General features: G+C 41.3%; 1 protein-coding gene across 4 annotated transcripts in view; it reads right to left on the bottom strand.

Annotated features, from left to right (window-relative positions):
* LOC137323082 (dTDP-D-glucose 4,6-dehydratase-like) overlaps positions 1-18,649 on the bottom strand; it is a 67,377-nt gene that overhangs the window by 29,886 nt on the left and 18,842 nt on the right. For 3 of the 4 annotated variants that reach the window (XM_067986489.1, XM_067986488.1, XM_067986486.1), the window contains exons 6-8: positions 13,439-13,537; positions 10,526-10,585; positions 7,988-8,031 (exon numbers count right to left, since the gene is read on the bottom strand). In XM_067986489.1, the coding sequence (XP_067842590.1) occupies positions 7,988-8,031; positions 10,526-10,585; positions 13,439-13,537 (203 nt within the window). The remainder of the gene's footprint in view (positions 1-7,987; positions 8,032-10,525; positions 10,586-13,438; positions 13,538-18,649) is intronic. The other variant, XM_067986487.1, reaches the window with a different exon arrangement.

Raw genomic sequence — 18,649 nt, 5'->3', positions numbered from 1 at the left:
AATTGGTTGATGCATTTCCCTACATTACAATAGTGACTACAAGTAATGAAGTACTTTTGAAGTGTAAATTGCTTTGGGACGTCCTGAGGCTGTGAACGGCGCTATATAAATGCAGGTTATTCTTATTATTTTGTACTTTGGTCTGAGAAATGTTATGGCAGAGATCCAATATGACAAGCTGGCCCTATTGCGTTTGTTTTGCCTTTAGACATGATGCCAGCTCACCCAATGCATCATTCCATTCATGGATTCAGTGCTGCCTTCAACCAAAGATGTGGCACAGAAACTGCAGTGGCACCTTAAAAGGCCAAGTTTCCTTTTTGCCACAATAGGGGCTAATCATCAGCAAGGCAGAACTTCTTCCCACCAACCAACTGTGCTCCCAGCCCACTTCCCATGGTCATTTTTAGTCAAAATTAAAGGATCTTTATCTGAATGCATAGAGCATTTGTAACAAGATAGATGAATTAATTGCACAAAAAGAGATAAATGGGTTTGATCTAATAGCTATTAGAGACAGATGGTTGCAAAGTGACCAAGATTGGGAACTAAATATTTTAGGGTAGATGACGTTTAGAAAAAACAGGCAGAATGGAAAAGGAGGGGGATTAGCCCTAATAATAGAAGGATGAAATAAGGACAGTGGCTCGGAAGAATAGGAAGTAGAATCAGTATGTGTTAAAATAAGAAATAGCAAGGGGCAGAAAACACTGGTGGGAGTAGTTTATAGGCCCCCTAATAGTAGCTATACCGTTGGACAGAGTATTAATCATGAAATAATAGGAGCTTGTAACAAAGGTAATCATGGGGGACTTTAAACTTGCTATAGACTGGGCAAATCAAATTGATAAAGGTAGTTTGGAGGACGAGTTCATGGAATGCATTCAAGACAGTTTCCTAGAGCAATACGTCCTGGAACCAACCAGGGAACAGGTTATTTTAGATCTTGTATTGTGTAATGAGATAGGGTTAATTAGTAATTTCAAAAGGATCCTCTGGGGAAGACTGATCATAATATAATAGAATTTCACATTGAGTTTGAGAGTGACGTACTTAAGTCCAAAACTAGAGTCTTAAACTTAAATAAAGCCAATTACATAGGTATGGCTAAGGTAGTTTGGGAAAATAAATTAAAAGGTACGACAGTTGAAAAGCAATAACAAACAGTTAAAGAAATATTTCAATATTCTTAACATTGAGAAATAAAAACTCCACGGGAAAAGTGATCCACGCGTGCTAACTAAAGTAGCTAAGGATAGTATTAGATTAAAACAAGAGTCCTATGATGTTGCCAAGAAAAGCAGTAAGCCTGAGGAATGGGAAAGTTTTAGAAACCAGAAAAAGATGACCAAAAAATTGATAAAAAGGGAGAAAATAGAATATGAAAATAAACTAGCAAGAAATATAAAAATGGATTGTAAGAGCTTCTAAAAGTACGTTTAAAGTAAGAGAGTAGCAAAAGTAAACGTTGGTCCCTTAGAGGCTGAGACAGGAGAAATTAGAACGGGGAATCAGGAAATGGCAGATGCGTTAAACAAATATTTTGTATCTGTCTTCACAGTAGAAGACACAAAAAGCATTTCAGAAATAGTGGGAAACCAAGGGGCTAAAGAGAGCGAGGAACTTTAAAGTAATTATCGGTAGAGAAATAGTACTTGAGAAACTAATGGGACTAAAAGCCGATAAATCCCCTGGGCCTGATTTAAAACCCTAGGATGTAGTCAAAGAGGTGGCTGCAGAGATAGTGGAAGTATTGGTTATGATCTTCCAAACTTCCCTAGATTCTAGAACGGTCCCAGCGGATTGGAAGGTAGCAAATGTAACCCCGCTATTCAAGAAAGGAGAGAGAAAACAGGGAATTACAGGCCAGTTAGTGTGACTTCAGTTGTCGGGAACATGCTGGAATCCATTATTAAGGAAGTGGTAACAGGGCACTTAGAATATGATTAGGCAGAGTCAACACTGTTTAATGAAAGGGAAATCGTGTTTGATAAATTTATGAGAGTTTTTTCAGGATGTAACTAGCAGGGTAGATAAACGGGAACCAGCGTTATACCAGCATATTTGGATTCTCAAAAGGCATTCGATAAGGTGCCACATAAAAGGTTGTTATGCAAGATGGGAGGGAAAGTAGAGAGTGAGGAGGACATAAAAAACCTACAAGGGGATATAGACAGGCTGGGTGAGTGGGTGGAGATTTGGCAGATGCAATACAATATTGGAAAATGTGAGGTTATGCACTTTGGCAGGAAAAATTAGAGAGCAAGTTATTATCTTAATGGCGGGAAACTGGAAAGTACTGCAGTACAAAGGGATCTGTGGATCCTAGTGCAAGAAAATCAAAAAGTTAGTATGCAGGTGCAGCAGGTGATCAAGAAGGCCAACGGAATGTTGGCTTTTATTGCTAGGGGGATAGAATATAAAAACAGGGAGGTATTGCTGCAGTTATATAAGGTATTGGTGAGACCGCACCTGGAATACTGCATACAGTTTTGGTCTCCATACTTAAGAAAAGACATACTTGCTCTCGAGGCAGTACAAAGAAGGTTCACTCGGTTAATCCCGGGGATGAGGGGGCGGACATATGAGGAGAGGTTGAGTAGATTGGGACTCTACTCATTGGAGTTCAGAAGAATGAGAGGCGATCTTATTGAAATATATAAGATTGTGAAGGGGCTTGATCGGGTGGATGCGGTAAGGATGTTCCCAAGGATAGGTGAAACTAGAACTAGGGGGCATAATCTTAGAATAAGGGGCTGCTCTTTCAAAACTGAGATGAGGAGAAACTTCTTCACTCAGAGGGTAGTAGGTCTGTGGAATTTGCTGCCCCAGGAAGCTGTGGAAGCTACATCATTAAATAAATTTAAAACAGAAATAGACAGTTTCCTAGAAGTGGAGGGAATTAGGGGTTACGGGGAGCTGGCAGGAAATTGGACATGAATTTAAATTTGAGGTTAGGATCAGATCAGCCATGATCTTATTGAATGGCGGAGCAGGCTCGAGGGGCCGATTGGCCTACTCCTGCTCCTATTTCTTATGTTCTTATGTAAAATAAGGGTTCATGGGGTTGAGGGTAACATATTAGCATGGAACGAGGATTGGTTTATGAACAGAAAACAGAGAATAGGGATAAATGGGTCATTTTCAGGTTGGCAGGCTGCAACTAGTGGGGTACTGCAAGGATTGGTGCTTGGGCCTCAGCTGTTTACCATCTACATTAATGACTTGGACGAAAGGACTGCGTGTAATGTATCCAAGTTTGCTGACGATAAAAACTAGGTGGTAAAGTAAGCTGAGGTGGATGCAAAGAGTCTGGAAAGGGATATAGACAGGTTAAGTGAGTGGGCAAGGTGGCAGATGGAGTATAATGTGGGGAAATGTGAGGTTATTCACTTTGATAGGAAGAATAGAAAACAGAATATTTTTTAAATGGTGAGAAACTATTAAATCTTGATGTCCTGAGATACGTGGGTGTCCTGGTACAAGAAACACAAAAAGTTAGCATGCAGGTACAGCAGGCAATTAGGAAAGCAAATGGCATGTTGGCCTTTATTGCAAGGGGGTTGGAGTACAAGAGTAAGGAAGTCTTGCTACAATTTTACAGGGCTTTGGTGAGACCTCACCTGAGTACTGCATACAGTTTTGGTCTCCTTATCTGAGAAAGGATATACCGCATAGAGGCGGAGCAGCGAACGTTCACTAGATTAATTCCTGGGATGAGAGAATTGTCCTATGAGGAAAGGTTGAGTAGAATGGGCCTATACTCTCTGGAGTTTAGAAGAATGAGAGGTGATCTCATTGAAACGTAAGATTCTGAGGGGACTTGACAGGGTAGATGCTGAGAGGTTGTTTCCCCTGGCTGGAGAGTCTAGAACTAGACGGCATAATCGAAGGATAAGGGGTCGGCCATTTAAGACTGAGATGAGGAGGAATTTCTTCACTCAGAGGGTTGTGAATCTTTGGAATTCTCTACCCCAAAGGGCTATGGATGCTGAGTCGTTGAGTACATTCAAGGCTGAGATAGATAGATTTTTGGGCTCTAGGGGAATCAAGGAATATGGGGATCAGGCAAGAAAGTGGAGTTGAGGTCGAAGATCAGCCATGATCTGATTGAATGGCAGAGCAGGCTCGAGGGGCCGTATGGCCTACTCCTGCTCCTATTTCGTATGTTCTTATTTACATGTGACGGACAGGCCCCAGGGCCAGTTACATTGCAACTATGGTGCCTTGTCTGACCAATCCAGTTGAATTTTTTGAAGTCACTAACATCGTGGATAAGGGAGTGTTTATGGATGTTGTCTGTATGGACTTCCAGAAATCATTTGGTAAAATGCTGCAAAGATGAAAATGCTTGAATTGGAAGTAGCCTTGTGACATAGGTTGGTAATTGGTTGACAGGTAGGAGACATAGGAACATAGGAAGGAACATAGGAACAGGAGTACGCCATTCAGCCCCTCGTGCCTGCTCCGCCATTTGATAAGATCATGGCTGATCTGTGATCTAACTCCATATACCCGCCTTTGGCCCATATCCCTTAATACCTTTGGTTGCCAAAAAGCTATCTATCTCACATTTAAATTTAGCAATTGAGCTAGTATCAATTGCCGTTTGCGGAAGAGAGTTCCAAATTTCGACAACCCTTTGTGTGCAGAAATGTTTTCTAATCTCGCTCCTGAAAGGTCTGGCTCTAATTTTTAGACTGTGCCCCCTACTCCTAAAATCCCTAACCAGCGGAAATAGTTTCTCTCTATCCACCCTATCTGTTCCCCTTAATATCTTAATTACTTTGATCAGATCACCCCTTAACCTTCGAAACTCCTGAGAATATAACCCCAATTTGTATAATCTCTCCTCGTAACTTAATCTTTGAAGTCCGGGTATCATTCCAGTAAACCTACGCTGCACTCCCTCCAAGGCCAATATGTCCTTCCGAAGGTGCGGTGCCCAGAACTGCTCACAGTACTCCAGGTGCGGTCTAACCAGGGTTTTGTATAGCTGCAGTATAACTTCTGCCCCCTTGTACTCTAGATATAAAGTCCAACATTCCATTTGCCTTATTGATTATTTTCTGCACCTGTTCATGATACTTCAATGATCTATGTACCTGAACCCCTAAGTCCCTTTGGACATCCACTGTTTTTAACTTTTTACCATTTAGAAAGTACCCTGATCTATCCTTTTTTGATCAAAATTGGATGACCTCACATTTGTCTACATTGAATTCAATTTGCCACAGTTTTGCCCATTCACCTAATCTATCAATATCCCTTTGTAATTTTATGTTTTCATCTACACTGCTTACAATGCCACCAATCTTTGTGTCATCGGCAAACTTAGATATGAGACTTACTATGCCTTCATCTAAGTCGTTAATAAATATTGTGAATAATTGAGGCCCCAAGACAGATCCCTGTGGGACTCCACTAGTCACATCCTGCCAATGTGAGTACCTTCCCATTATCCCTACTCTCTGTCGCCTTTTGCTCAGCCAACTTCCTAACCAAGTCCGTACTTTTCCCTCGATTCCATGGGCTTCTATCTTAGCTAAAATCTCTTATGTGGGACCATATCAAATGCCTTCTGGAAGTCCATATAAATAACATCCATTGACATTCCCCCGTCCACTACTTTAGTCACCTCTTCAAAAAATTTCAATCAGGTTTGTCAGGCACGACCTACCTTTCACAAATCCATGCTGGCTCTCTCTGATTAACTGAAAATTCTCGAGGTGTTCAGTCATCCTATCCTTAATTATAGACTCCAGCATTTTCCCCGCAACAGATGTCAGGCTAACTCGTCTATAATTCCCCGGTTTCCCTCTCTTTCCTTTCTTAAAAAGCGGAGTGACATGTGCAATTTTCCAATCTAGAGGGACAGTTCCTGAATCTAGAGAACTTTGAAAGATTATAGTTAGGGCATCCGCAATGTGCTCACCTACTTCCTTTAAAACCCTGGGATGGAAACCATCTGGTCCTGGGGATTTGTCACTCTTTAGTGCTATTATTTTCTTCATTACTGTTGCTTTACCTATGTTAATTTTATCGAGTCCCTGTCCCCGATTCAATAAGTTTTCTTGGGAATTCCGGCATGCTATCCTCTTTTTTGACTGTAAATACAGAAAGTAGGGATAAAGGGAATGTGTTCTGATTGGTTTACGTGACAAGTGGTGTTCTCCAGGAATCTGTAGTTGGGCCTCAGCTTTTCACCATATATATCAATGACCTGAATGAAGATTTCGAGAGCCGTATATCCAAGTTTGTAGATGACACTAAGTTAGGAGGTACAGTAAGTTACAAAGGGACATAGACAGAATAAGTGAGTGGGCAAAACTGTGGCAGACGGAGTTCAATGTGGGGAAGTGCGAGATCATCCACTTTAGATCCAAGAAAGACAAATTGGAATATTTTCTTAACTGTGAGAAACTCGGAGCTGTGGAGGAGAAAAAAGGGATTTGGGTGTTAGGACCATAGAACCATAGAAAAGATACCGCATAGAAGGGGACCATTCGGCCTATCGTGTCTGCGCCGGCTCGAAGAACAACCAGGTGCCCATTCTAATCCCACCTTCCAGCACCCGGTCCATAGCCCTGCAGCTTACAGCACTTTAGATGCTGGTCCAAGTATTTTTTTTTAAAAAAGAATTGAGGGTTCCTGCCTCTACCACCAATTTGGGCAGCGAATTCCATACACCCACTACCCTCTGGGTAAAAAAGTTTTTCCTCATGTCTCCTCGAATCCTTCTGCCAATCAGCTTAAAGTTTGTGTACACAAATCACTAAAAGCTGGAGCACAGGTACAAAAATTAAGCAAAAGGGCTAATTGAATGTTGGCGTTTATATCAGAGGGACTGGAGTACAAAGGGGAGGAAGCTATGCTTCAGTTGCACAGAGCCTTGATCAGAACCCATCTAGAACGTTGCGTTCAGTTTTGGGCACTGCACCACAATCCAGAACAAGGCAGCATAATCTTAAAATTAGAGCTAAGCAATTTAGGAGGCATTTTTTCCACACAAAGGGTAGTGGAAATCTGGAACCTTCGCCCCAAAAGCTTTTGGATGCTGGGTTAATTGAAATGTTTAAGACTGAGATTGATAGATTTTTGTTAGGTAAGGGAATCGTGATATGGATCAAAGGCGGGTAAATGGAGTTGAGGTACAGATCTAACTGAATAGCAGAACAGGCTTGAGGGGCTGAATGGCCTACTCCTAGTCCTATAGTTGGTGGTGCCAGCAGAAGTTTAAACTTTAAAAATTGTGACGTTTTTAAAATTCCCACTTTAACAATGACAAATTGACCATACTATAGCTATTTAAATTCTTAATTCCTCCACAGCTCAGAACACACTGGTGTACCCAGCACTGCTGCTGGACAAGTTATGTTGCAAGATGTCATTTTAAAATTTGTCTCTTATACATTCGCCCATATTTGAACTGATACATTCGAGGTCACTTTCAACTGAAAATCCCAGAAATAGTGGTGGGTGATAAGAGTCTGCAGAATAGCTCCCAACCCAATTTCCCTCCCTCACCCACCCTGGTTATGCCAAACAATCTATAGTCCAATTATGCCCAACAATCTATAGCGATGACTTAGCATCAAAAATACATCGAGGTTCCTGACCCATCAGGTTCAAGATGTAGTTATTTACACTTTTTCAAAATATTTATCAATACGAATTCCCTTTTGACACTTTCAAAAATGCATTTTATCAAACCCATATGCAACAGTAAGACAAAAAGAGCAGTCCAATCTAATGGGCAACAAATGTAAACTTTGTTTACAAAAAGATAGGTCAATTGGAAATTTCAAAACCGAGATTGAAAGATTTTTGTTAGGCAAGGGTATTAAGGGTTACGGAACCAAGGCGACTAGATGGAGTTAAGATATAGATCAGCCATGATCTGACTGAATGGCGGAACAGGCTCAAGGGGCTGAATGGCCTACTCCTGTTCCTATGCCACAGCCTTAAATCCCATAAAGCTACTTACCATTTCCGGTTACGTTGCAATAAGGCTATGAATTTTGGAATAACCTAAAGAAAAATTAAAGCAACACTTAATAGAGCTTCTAAAAAAAATTGTTCATCTAATGCAAACATAGAAGTACATTTTTTTTTTAAGACTATATATAAATGTAAATGCACACATATGAAGTCTGGTAAATTTACTATATTTTAATTTACATCATCAAATGTTCCATGATTACTTTATCATTTCACAGATTGCTTTAATTGCTTTTAAATCAACATCACAAATGGAAACTTTAGCAAACATCAAAAGGCAGCTCATTAAAATTACAAAACATACAAGGTAGCTTTTTGCATTAGATCACAGAAAAATGTCTTTCCTCATCTGTATTTCAAACAATTCTTTAAAAATGGATTCTAATAAGAAATACAACACTGATCCAAACAGGCCTTTATTTTCTATGCAAAATATTTAAAAATCATTTGCATTGTATTTAAAAATCAAGAAAAATCAGACTGAAGGATTAATCTTTAAAATCTCAATAAAGCAATAAATGTGTTGCTAAAGCAATGATAATATTTAAATGATCCACACAACAATAAACTGACCCTGAGCTAATAGGGATGCTAACTGATGGAAATCAGAAGAGTTGCAACTACACTGCTCCAACGTTATTTACATATTGTCCCGATAATGTTGGAACAGTGTAGTTGTAATCACTTTCAGAATAATGACTACACGGAAGTGATTTAAAGGATAACAAACGCCAAGAATTATGTGGTTTATAAAAGTAGATTGCTGCCTTATAATTACAGTTTTTAAAATATGTATGTACACTTTGTTTCCAACTCTGCATTATTGTTCATCCCCCCCCCCCCCCCCACCCTCCACTCTTCTGTTAGCTGCAAAACTTTCAGCCATCTATCTCCATACTGTGTAGCTCTCTCCCTAAACATGCTAAATCTCTTCAGATCTTCAAAAGCCTGCTTAGAACCTAACTCTTCAACCATACTTTTAGCCACCTTCCCTAACTTTTATTTGGGTATGAGCCCTTGGGGCATTTTGCTACATTAAAAGGCGCTACATAAATGTAAGCTGTTTTCATTCAATTTGCTCTGTTTTTGTGCTTGCAGCTAATTGTTAGTGCACTTCACATTTTGATGTCAAGTAATGTTAACACTGCAGGATTTATAACTAATACCACTAATACAAAGTTACTGAGAAATGTTCTGCAGTGATTATGGGCCAGTATTATCACTTAACCTTATACACTAGTCAAACCATTTGGTCAGCCAGCTAAAAATTCACAGAAGTCCAGTTTCATAATTATAATAAACTAGCAAATTTGGGAGGCAAATTATTACCATGTAATTTTTTGCAATATTTCTCAAACTTTTCTGACCTCCAAAATTCTTAGTGGCACACAAGCGATTAAGTCTACAAAAAAAGTGTCTGTAAAACTTACATAGTCATAATTTCTTCTCTTCTGCTTTCCCTTTCTCTCATCCTTCACTCTCCATCTCTGCTCTCTTTTCCTTCATTTTGGATTCTCTCCCATTTTCCCACCCCTTTGCCTTCCTCTCCCCCATCCCATCCAGTAATCCAATGTTATGAAAGTTTAGGGTAGAATTCGTTAATTATAGGTATGAAGTCTGCTAGGTCATGCTGCAGTGTAATCATTCCAACCGAGTCCAGTTGTTTATTTGACAGACGGTATCTTTGCAATCTATTATTTTTGTATAATTGCTTAAATAATGTATGATGTGGAGATGCCGGTGATGGACTGGGGTTGACAATTGTAAACAATTTTACAACACCAAGTTATAGTCCAACGATTTTATTTGAAATCTACAAGCTTTCGGAGGCTTCCTCCTTCCTCAGGTAAACGTCAGGAATTCCTCCATTTACCTGAGGAAGGAGGAATTCCTGACATTTACCTGAGGAAGGAGGAAGCCTCCGAAAGCTTGTAGATTTCAAATAAAATCGTTGGACTATAACTTGGTGTTGTAAAATTGTTTACAATTAAATAATGTATGTGATCGTTGCAAAGTGGTTGTGCTCCGCACCAATGTTACAATTATAGTGTAAATGTAACCCGGAGTCAGGCTCCAGACTCTGATTCTGGGGTGAAATGGAATAAGACTCCTTGGAGGAGGGAATCACACTCTGCTTTGCTCCAGAATCAGATTTGCTCCCTGGCTCAGGATCTTCAACTGCACAAGTTTAGTACTGGTTTGCTTTACACCACTGCCAAACTTGTACTGCAGATGCAGCCTTACAATACATAGGAAGAAAGCTCCCATAAATAAATTTGCAACGGAGGCAAAGAATTACAGTCGTAGTCTTCAAGTGTTTCGTTGAATTTGTCGGTTGGGGGGTGGGGGGGGGGGGGGGTGGCGATTTTCTCCTTCCCCATTTACTCATTACATATTCACTCACCGTTCAAGATAAAGTATTATCAATGTTCTCTACATGTTTTTGATCAGCTGTTTCAGGAAATGCAGAAGCATTGGTTAGATTCTTATCAGGTTAAAGAATGACATAGCAAAGCATACTTACTTTTTCTGGATATTGATGAGGTCCATAAACATTACTACTTCTTGTTACAACAACTGGGAACTACCGAAAATATAGTTTGAAAAGAAAAAAGTTAAAACATAAATAAGCGCACGTAAATTCATGATGTACTAAACAAGAATAACTTGTATTTAGATAGCACTCATGGGCAAAAAGAGTATTATACAATAATAAGATACATACAAGGCCTAGATCTTCGAGCGCACCCAAGAAAGTCGTGTAGTGAACAATCCCTGTGCCTGAATGGATGGGCAGGTAGCAGTCGGCAGTGATCGGAGAAGGTAATGGCCGGGATAGGGAGGGTAGCGGTGGTGATCAGGGAGGGGGGGGTTTCCAGATCACGATCGGGGAGTGGGAGGAGTGGTGGCCAGCAACAGCTCGCGCAGTTTGAATGTGGAGCACTCCTGCCTTTCCCGGATCCACATTCAGGTCAATATATTTTAAACATTTATCTTATTGGTTGCCACCTGCAGTAGTCTCTTTAAGGACCACCTGTTAGGCTGCATGCAGACCTGGCACCGGCTGCATTCAGGACAATCCAATATTGCAGAGAGAGCCTCAAACAAGCTTTAGGCCCCTTATTTGAATATGCAAAGGGACTAACGCTTGTTTTGTATTTACCTACAGCAATATGGTGGGCGGCACACGTTTGGCTTGTAACGAGCATACACTCTCTGCCCGCCATATTGGAAGCTTAGGTGTCTATTTTAACGCCCATCCAATTTTTAGGCCTGAGCATCGAGGAGATTCGGGGGGGGGGCAGTGAAGAGAAACAAAAACAGAGAAAGAGAGATTAGGATGGAGAACTGAAAGCACAGCCAAAAAGGAGGTTGAGAATATTTTTGAAGACAAAGAGGGGTGGCAGGGCAGAGGAAACTGGGCTCAGTCCAGAGGGCAGGAGCATAATGGCTGAATAATCATCCACCAATCATGGAGCAGAGGGTGAGTGAAGGGCTAAAAGGCAGGAGGAGATCACTAATGGTAGGGTGGGACAAGGTGAGGCTATGGAGGCATTTGAAAACAAAGATGAGAATTTTGAAATTGACACAATGGGGCATGGAGAGCCAATGGAGCTTGAAGAGAACAGGTGGTGAAGGGTGTGTGAAACTTTGCACAGGTGAAGACATGATTTTGGTGGCATTTTGGATAAATTGTAGCTTGCAAAGTCAAGAGTAATCAAGCATTGAAGTGATAAAGGCAAGGACTAGGGCTCAGCGGTGTAAGGGGAGAGATGGATACAGATAGGCAATGTTGCAGAGGTAAAAGAAAGCAATTTTGGTAATGTACCAGATATGAAGAAAAAGACAGACATCAGAACATTCCAAAGCGCTACACAGCCAATGAAGTACCTTTGAAGTGCAGTCACTGTTGTAATGTTGGAGGAAACTGATCTTAACTGAATAATCCCCATAGCCCTGCAAATTTTTCCTTTTGACTTATTTATCCAGCTCCCTTTTGAAAGTTACTATTGAATCTGCTTCCACTCTTGTTCAGGTAGTGCATTCCAGATCATAACAATTAATTGCATAAAAAAAAATTCATCTCCACCTGGTTCTTTTGCCAATTACCTTAAATTGGGTCTTTCTGCCAACAAAACATTTTCTCCCTATGTACTCAATCAAAACCTCTCAAACCTCTATTAAATTTCCCCTGAACCTTCTCTGCTCTAAGGAGAACAATCGCAGTTTCTCTAGTCTCTCCACATAACTGAATTCACTCATCCCTAGTACCATCTCCTCTGCATGCTCTCCAAGGCCTTAACATTCTTTCTAAAGCGTTGTGCCCAGAATTGGACACAATACTCTAGCTGAGGTCTAATCAGTGATTGATAAAGGTTTACCATCACTTCCTTGCTATTGCCTCTATTTGTAAAGTTAAGGATTCCGCTTTCTTTTTAAACAGCTTTATCATCTTGTCATGCCACCTTCAAAGATGTGTGTATGTGAAACCCCGGGTCTCTTTGTTCCTGCACCCCCTTTAAATTTGTACCATTTAGTTAATACTGCCACGCCTCATTTTTCTTTCCAAAATGCATCACTTCACATTAAATTTCATCTGCCCATTTCTATCCTCCTCACTGTTTACTACATTTCCAAGCTTTGTGTCATCCGCAGACTTTGAAATTATGCCCTCTATACCCAAGTCCAGGTCATCAATATATATCAAAAAGAGCAGTGGTCTAATTCTGACACATGGGGGTCACCACTGAATACTTCCCTCCAGCCTGAAAAACAACCGCTCACTACATCTCTCAGCCAATTTCATATCCATGCTGTTACTGCCCCTTTAATCCCACGGGCTTCAATTTTGCAAACAGCTCTATTATGTGGCACTTTATCAAACGCCTTTTGAAAGTCCATATACACATCAACTGCATTATCTCTCTGATATTTCATCTAAGAACTCAACCAAGTTATTCAGACACGATTTGCCTTTAACAAATCCATGTTGGCTGTCATTTATTAACCCATGTTCTTCCAAGTGACAATTAATTTTGATTCTTTGAAATAGTGCCGTGGGATCTTTTACATCCACTTGAGAAGGCAGTCAGCACCTCGATTTAATGTCTCATCTGAAAGACAGCACCTCCAACAATACAGCACTCTCTTAAGTACTGTACTGAAATGCAAGCCTGGATTATGTGCTCCAGTGTCTAGAGTAGGACTTGAACCCACAACCTTCTGACTCAGAGGTGAGAGCACTACCATTGTGCCAAGGCTGACACCTTGTAAGCATAGATAGACACCACCAGAAAATACTCCTACTAGAACCTGTCTGCCAGAACTCAAAGAGAATGTCAGTCAAGAAATGTTCATACTCTACACTGGATTCCAAATTACTGGTCAAAATGACTTAAAAAAGTATATTTTGGTAAGATACAATATATAAACTTACCCTGAAGCTTTCCCAATAAGACATAACTATACATTCAGATGCTGCTTTTGATGCTGCATAGGGATTGCTGGGATGTTTAGGTGATGCTTCATTAAATTCCTAAATCAAAGAAGCAGTTATATATATATAAAAACACATTTACTACATAGACAATTTGCATGTTCAAGCAGTGTTACAATTTGCAAGTCTACTTTAAAAACAGTTTCTTAATGGCATTTGCATAGCATTGTTTTCAAGACTTTAAAAGCAGTTCCCCCATCCTCAATCATAGGAATTGATGAATAGTGTTCAGAATGTTATGTTTCTGGTAAGAACTTAAAAAATGGCTATCCTGTTAATGCCCAGCCATTTGCAATCAGAGTATTAGACACATGATAGTGAAATTCCATATGCTTGGGGAACTGCATTTTCAAAGCTAATGAAAATACATCTAAAAGTATTAGTTAATGTTGTGGCATCGCTTACAGACAAAAGGGGGAAAAGGGAGTTTCTCTCTTATTATAAAATGTCTCTGCTCATTTCCTTCTGTATAATTCTTTCCCTCTGCCTTTCTGATTGCCTCCTACCAAGTCTCCCCTCGCATGCAATTTCTCTTATTATCTCTGTAGCTCTCCAGTTGCCTCTGACTCATTCTCTCTCCCTTTCTTTAAGAAAAATAAGCAGATGTTCCTTTTAAATAGATCTAGATGACCTTACTTTGGTCTGGTTAGAGTTGCTACGGTAACATTTGAGATCATTACAGTGAAAGTTTCTTCAGCATACATGCACATATATCCACAAATATGACTTTACCTGATCTCATTCTTGAACATGCTGGGAAGATTGCTATTAATTGGGGCATCATGGGAGCTTATCATTTTCTTTTGCTTTTCTGTGGGAAAGATATGTCCACCTGCATAAGCAACATGCTTTGCAGGTAGAATAGGTTGTCTGATCCACCATCATCTCTTCCATCCCTCAACTTCTGTCAGGGGTACTACTCATTCTCAAGAGGTTAACAATTTTTTTTTCTGACTGTGGTTTCGTTTTGCTGGTTTATAGCAAAATATTTCATCTATTTAAAATGCCCACAACCACTAATCACAATTTTCTCTTTTCTTCTTACCAAACTCTCTTTCAGCTTGTTCCTGTATCCAAAATATCACGTCTGATGTAATATGTTGCTGTGGAAGAGGCTCACTTGGATAGTGAAAGAGGTAACTCCTGGCAAATTATATCCAATAATACAGCTTTTAGAGATCTGGAAACTCATTTCATGGCAGGAGTCTTTCTAGACTGAAAAACTCTGCTAAACATTATATACTGATGCTTTATTTAGTTTTATACATCTCTTAACAAATTAACACTTGTTGAAAACCTCCCTTATGAAAATGAGCAAATCAAGTCCAAATCATGGCTTAATCAGTTCAATAAAGCACAAAATTGCATCCAGCAGTATGGAGGGAGCAAAGCAGCCAAGCCAGAGGCTGGGAGGGAGTGCAGTGTCCAAATCTGGATCCAGGAGAGACCAAGCAAATAGAAGTGATCCTAATGTCATGCACGCATAACAATGACTGGGAGGACCGACTACTGACCAAGAACAGTATGAGGTCCAGTAGTGGAGCAGCACACAACCCTTCATAAAGGTCAGGTCCATGATGGACGTTATGGAACACTGAGACCTAGTTAGTGTGTGGGCAGGAAGAGGCAAGGTCTAGGAGTGAAATTCAAGATGGTTGGAGTTGGTAAATGGATCAATGGAGAGATAGATTGGTGAACAATCATGGTAGCAAAAAAGGGTTGATTTTTATTTTTTAAATGATGATCACCAAAGGTAGGGAGTCAGATGATTTTCAGAGACTCTGACTGCCAGCTTCTTTGGCCTTTATGTAAGCTTTGGTTTCAGAACTTAGCTTCTTCCTCGCCAGTTTTTTTTATGTTTAATATTAGTTTTATTCATTTTGTTCCTTTTACAGACTCTGTGCATGCTCTCCCCTATCTTAACAGTTAAATAATTTTTTCCCGATCCTTCCTTGCATTTGCCTTTAAGAACGTAAGATATAGGAGCAGGGTTAGGCTATCCGGCCCCTCGAGCCTGCTCCACCATGCAGCAAGATCATGGCTGATCCTCTACCTCAATGCCATTTTCTTGCACCATCCCCATATCCCATGATGCCTTTAATGTCTAGAAATCTATTGATCTCTGTTTTGAATGTACTCAATGACTGAGTCTCCACTGTCCTCTGGGGTAGAGAATTCCAAAGATTCACCACCCTCTGCATGAAGAAATTTCTCCTCATCTCAGTCCTAAATGGCCTACCCCTTATTCTGAGACTGTGATTCCTGGTTCCAGACTCCCCAGCCAGGGGAAACATCCTCCTTGCATCTACCCTGTCGAGCCCTGTAAGAATTTTTTATGTTTCAATGAGATCACCTCTCATTCTTCTAACTCTAGGGAATACAGGCCTAGTCTACTCAATCTCTCCTCATACGACAATCCCACCATCCCAGGAATCAGTCTGGTGAACCTTCGTTGCACTCCCTCTATGGCAAGTATATCCTCTCTTAGCTAAGGAGACCAAAATTGTACACAATACTCCAGGTGCGATCTCACCAAGGCCCTATATAATTGAGGTAAGATATCTTTACTTTTGCACTCAACTCCTTTTGTAATAAAGGCCAACATAACATTTGCCTTCCTAATTGCTTGCTGCACCTGCATGCTAAGCTTTTAGGACACCCAGGTCCCTTTGAAAAATCAACATTTCCCAGTCACTCACCATTTAAAAAATACTCTGCATTTCTGTCTTTCCTACCAAATTGGATAACTTCACATTTTTCCACATTATATTCCATCTACCATGTTCTTGCCCACTCACTTAGCCTGTCCATATCCCCTTGAAGCCTCTTTGCATCCTCCTCACAACTCACATTCCCACCTCGTTTTGTGTCATCAGCAAACTTGGAAATATTACATTTGGTCCCCTCAACCAAATCCTATAGATTGTGAACAGCTGGGGCCCAAGCAGTGATCCATGCGGTACCCCACTAGTCATGGTCTGCCAACCTGAAAAAGACCCGTTTACTGTCAGTTAACCAATTCTCAATCCATGTCAGTATATTACCTCCAATTCCACGTGCTCTAATTTTGTTCACAACCTCCTGTGTGGGACCTTATTGAAAGTCTTCTAAAAATCCAAATACAACACATCCACTAGTTCCCCCATATCTATTCTACTAGTTACATTCTTAAAGCACTCCAATAGGTTTGTCAAACATGATTTCCCTTTCATAAATCCATGTTGACTCTGCCAAATCCGATTATTATTTTCCAAGTGTCCTGTTATCACATCCTTTATAATAGATTCCAGCATATTCCCTACTACTGATGTCAGGCTAACAGGTCTGTAGTTCCGTGTTTTCTCTCCCTCCTTTCTTAAATAGTGGGGTTACATTTGGTACCCTCCAATCTGCAGGAACCGTTCCAGGATCTATAGAATTTTGGAAGATGACAACCAACGCATCCACTATCTCTATAGCCACCCCTTTCAAAACCCTGGGATTTAAAAAAAATTTGTTCATGGGAGGTGGGCGTCGCTGGCGAGGCCGGCATTTATTGCCCATCCCTAATTGCCCTTGAGAAGGTGGTGGTGAGCCGCCTTTTTGAACCGCTGCAGTCCGTGTGGTGAAGGTTCTCCCACAGTGCTCTTAGGAAGGGAGTTCCAGGATTTTGACCCAGCGATGATGAAGGAACGGCGATATATTTCCAAGTTGGGATGGTGTGTGACTTGGAGGGGAACGTGCAGGTGGTGTTGTTCCCATGTACCTGCTGCCTTGTCAAGCTTCTTGAGTGTTGTTGGAGCTGCACTCATCCAGGCAAGTGGACAGTATTCCATCACACTCCTGACTTGTGCCTTGTAGATGGTGGAAAGGCTTTGGGGAGTCAGGAGATGAGTCACTCGCCACAGAATACCCAGCCTCTGACCTGCTCTTGCAGCCACAGTATTTATATGGCTGGTCCAGTTAAGTTTCTGGTCAATGGTGACCTCAAGGATGTTGATGGTGGTGGATTCGGCGATGGTAATGCCGTTGAATGTCAAGGGGAGGTGGTTAGACGCTCTCTTGTTGGAGATGGTCATTGCCTGGCACTTGTCTGGTGCGAATGTTACTTGCCACTTATCAGCCCAAGCCTGGATGTTGTCCAGGTCTTGCTGCATGCAGGCTCGGACTGCTTCATTATCTGAGGGGTTGCGAATGGAACTGAAGACTGCAAACATCCCCATTTCTGACCTTATGATGGAGGGAAGGTCATTGATGAAGCAGCTGAAGATGGTTGCGCCTAGGACACTGCCCTGAGGAACTCCTGCAGCAATGTCCTGGGGCTGAGATGATTGGCCTCCAACAACCACTACCATCTTCCTTTGTGCTAGGTATGACTCCAGCCACTGGAGAGTTTTCCCCGATTCCCATTGATTTCAATTTTACTCGGGCTCCTTGGTGCCACATTCGGTCAAATGCTGCCTTGATGTCAAGGGCAGTCACTCTCACCTCACCTCTGGAATTCAGCTCTTTTGTCCACGTTTTGACCAAGGCGGTAATGAGGTCTGGAGCCGAGTGGTCCTGGCGGAACCCAAACTGAGCATCGGTGAGCAGGTTATTGGTGAGTAAGTGCCGCTTGATAGCAGTGTCGACGACAACTTCCATCACTTTGCTGATGATTGAGAGTAGACTGATGGGGCGGTAATTGGCCGGATTGTATTTGTCCTGCTTTTTGTGGACAGGACATACCTGGGCAATTTTCCACATTGTCGGGTAGATGCCAGTGTTGTAGCTGTACTGGAACAGTTTGGCTAGAGGCGCAGCTAGTTCTGGAGCACAAGTCTTCAGTATTACAGCTGGGATGTTGTCGGGGCCCATAGCGTTTGCTGTATCCAGTGCACTCAGCCGTTTCTTGATATCACGTGGAGTGAATCGAATTGGCTGAAGACTGGCTTCTGTGATGGTGGGGATATCGGGAGGAGGCCGAGATGGATCGTCCACTCGGCACTTCTGGCTGAAGATGGTTGCAAACGCTTCAGCCTTGTCTTTTGCACTCACGTGCTGGATTCCGCCATCATTGAGGATGGGGATGTTTGCAGAGCCTCCTCCTCCCCCCATTAGTTGTTTAATTGTCCACCACCATTCACAACTGGATGTGGCAGGGCTGCAGAGCTTTGATCTGATCCGTTGGTT

This window comes from Heptranchias perlo, chromosome 6 (genome assembly GCF_035084215.1).
Source record: "Heptranchias perlo isolate sHepPer1 chromosome 6, sHepPer1.hap1, whole genome shotgun sequence".
In the NCBI taxonomy this organism is placed as follows: Eukaryota; Metazoa; Chordata; class Chondrichthyes; order Hexanchiformes; family Hexanchidae; genus Heptranchias; species Heptranchias perlo.
This window is presented reverse-complemented; position numbering and strand designations above follow the sequence as displayed.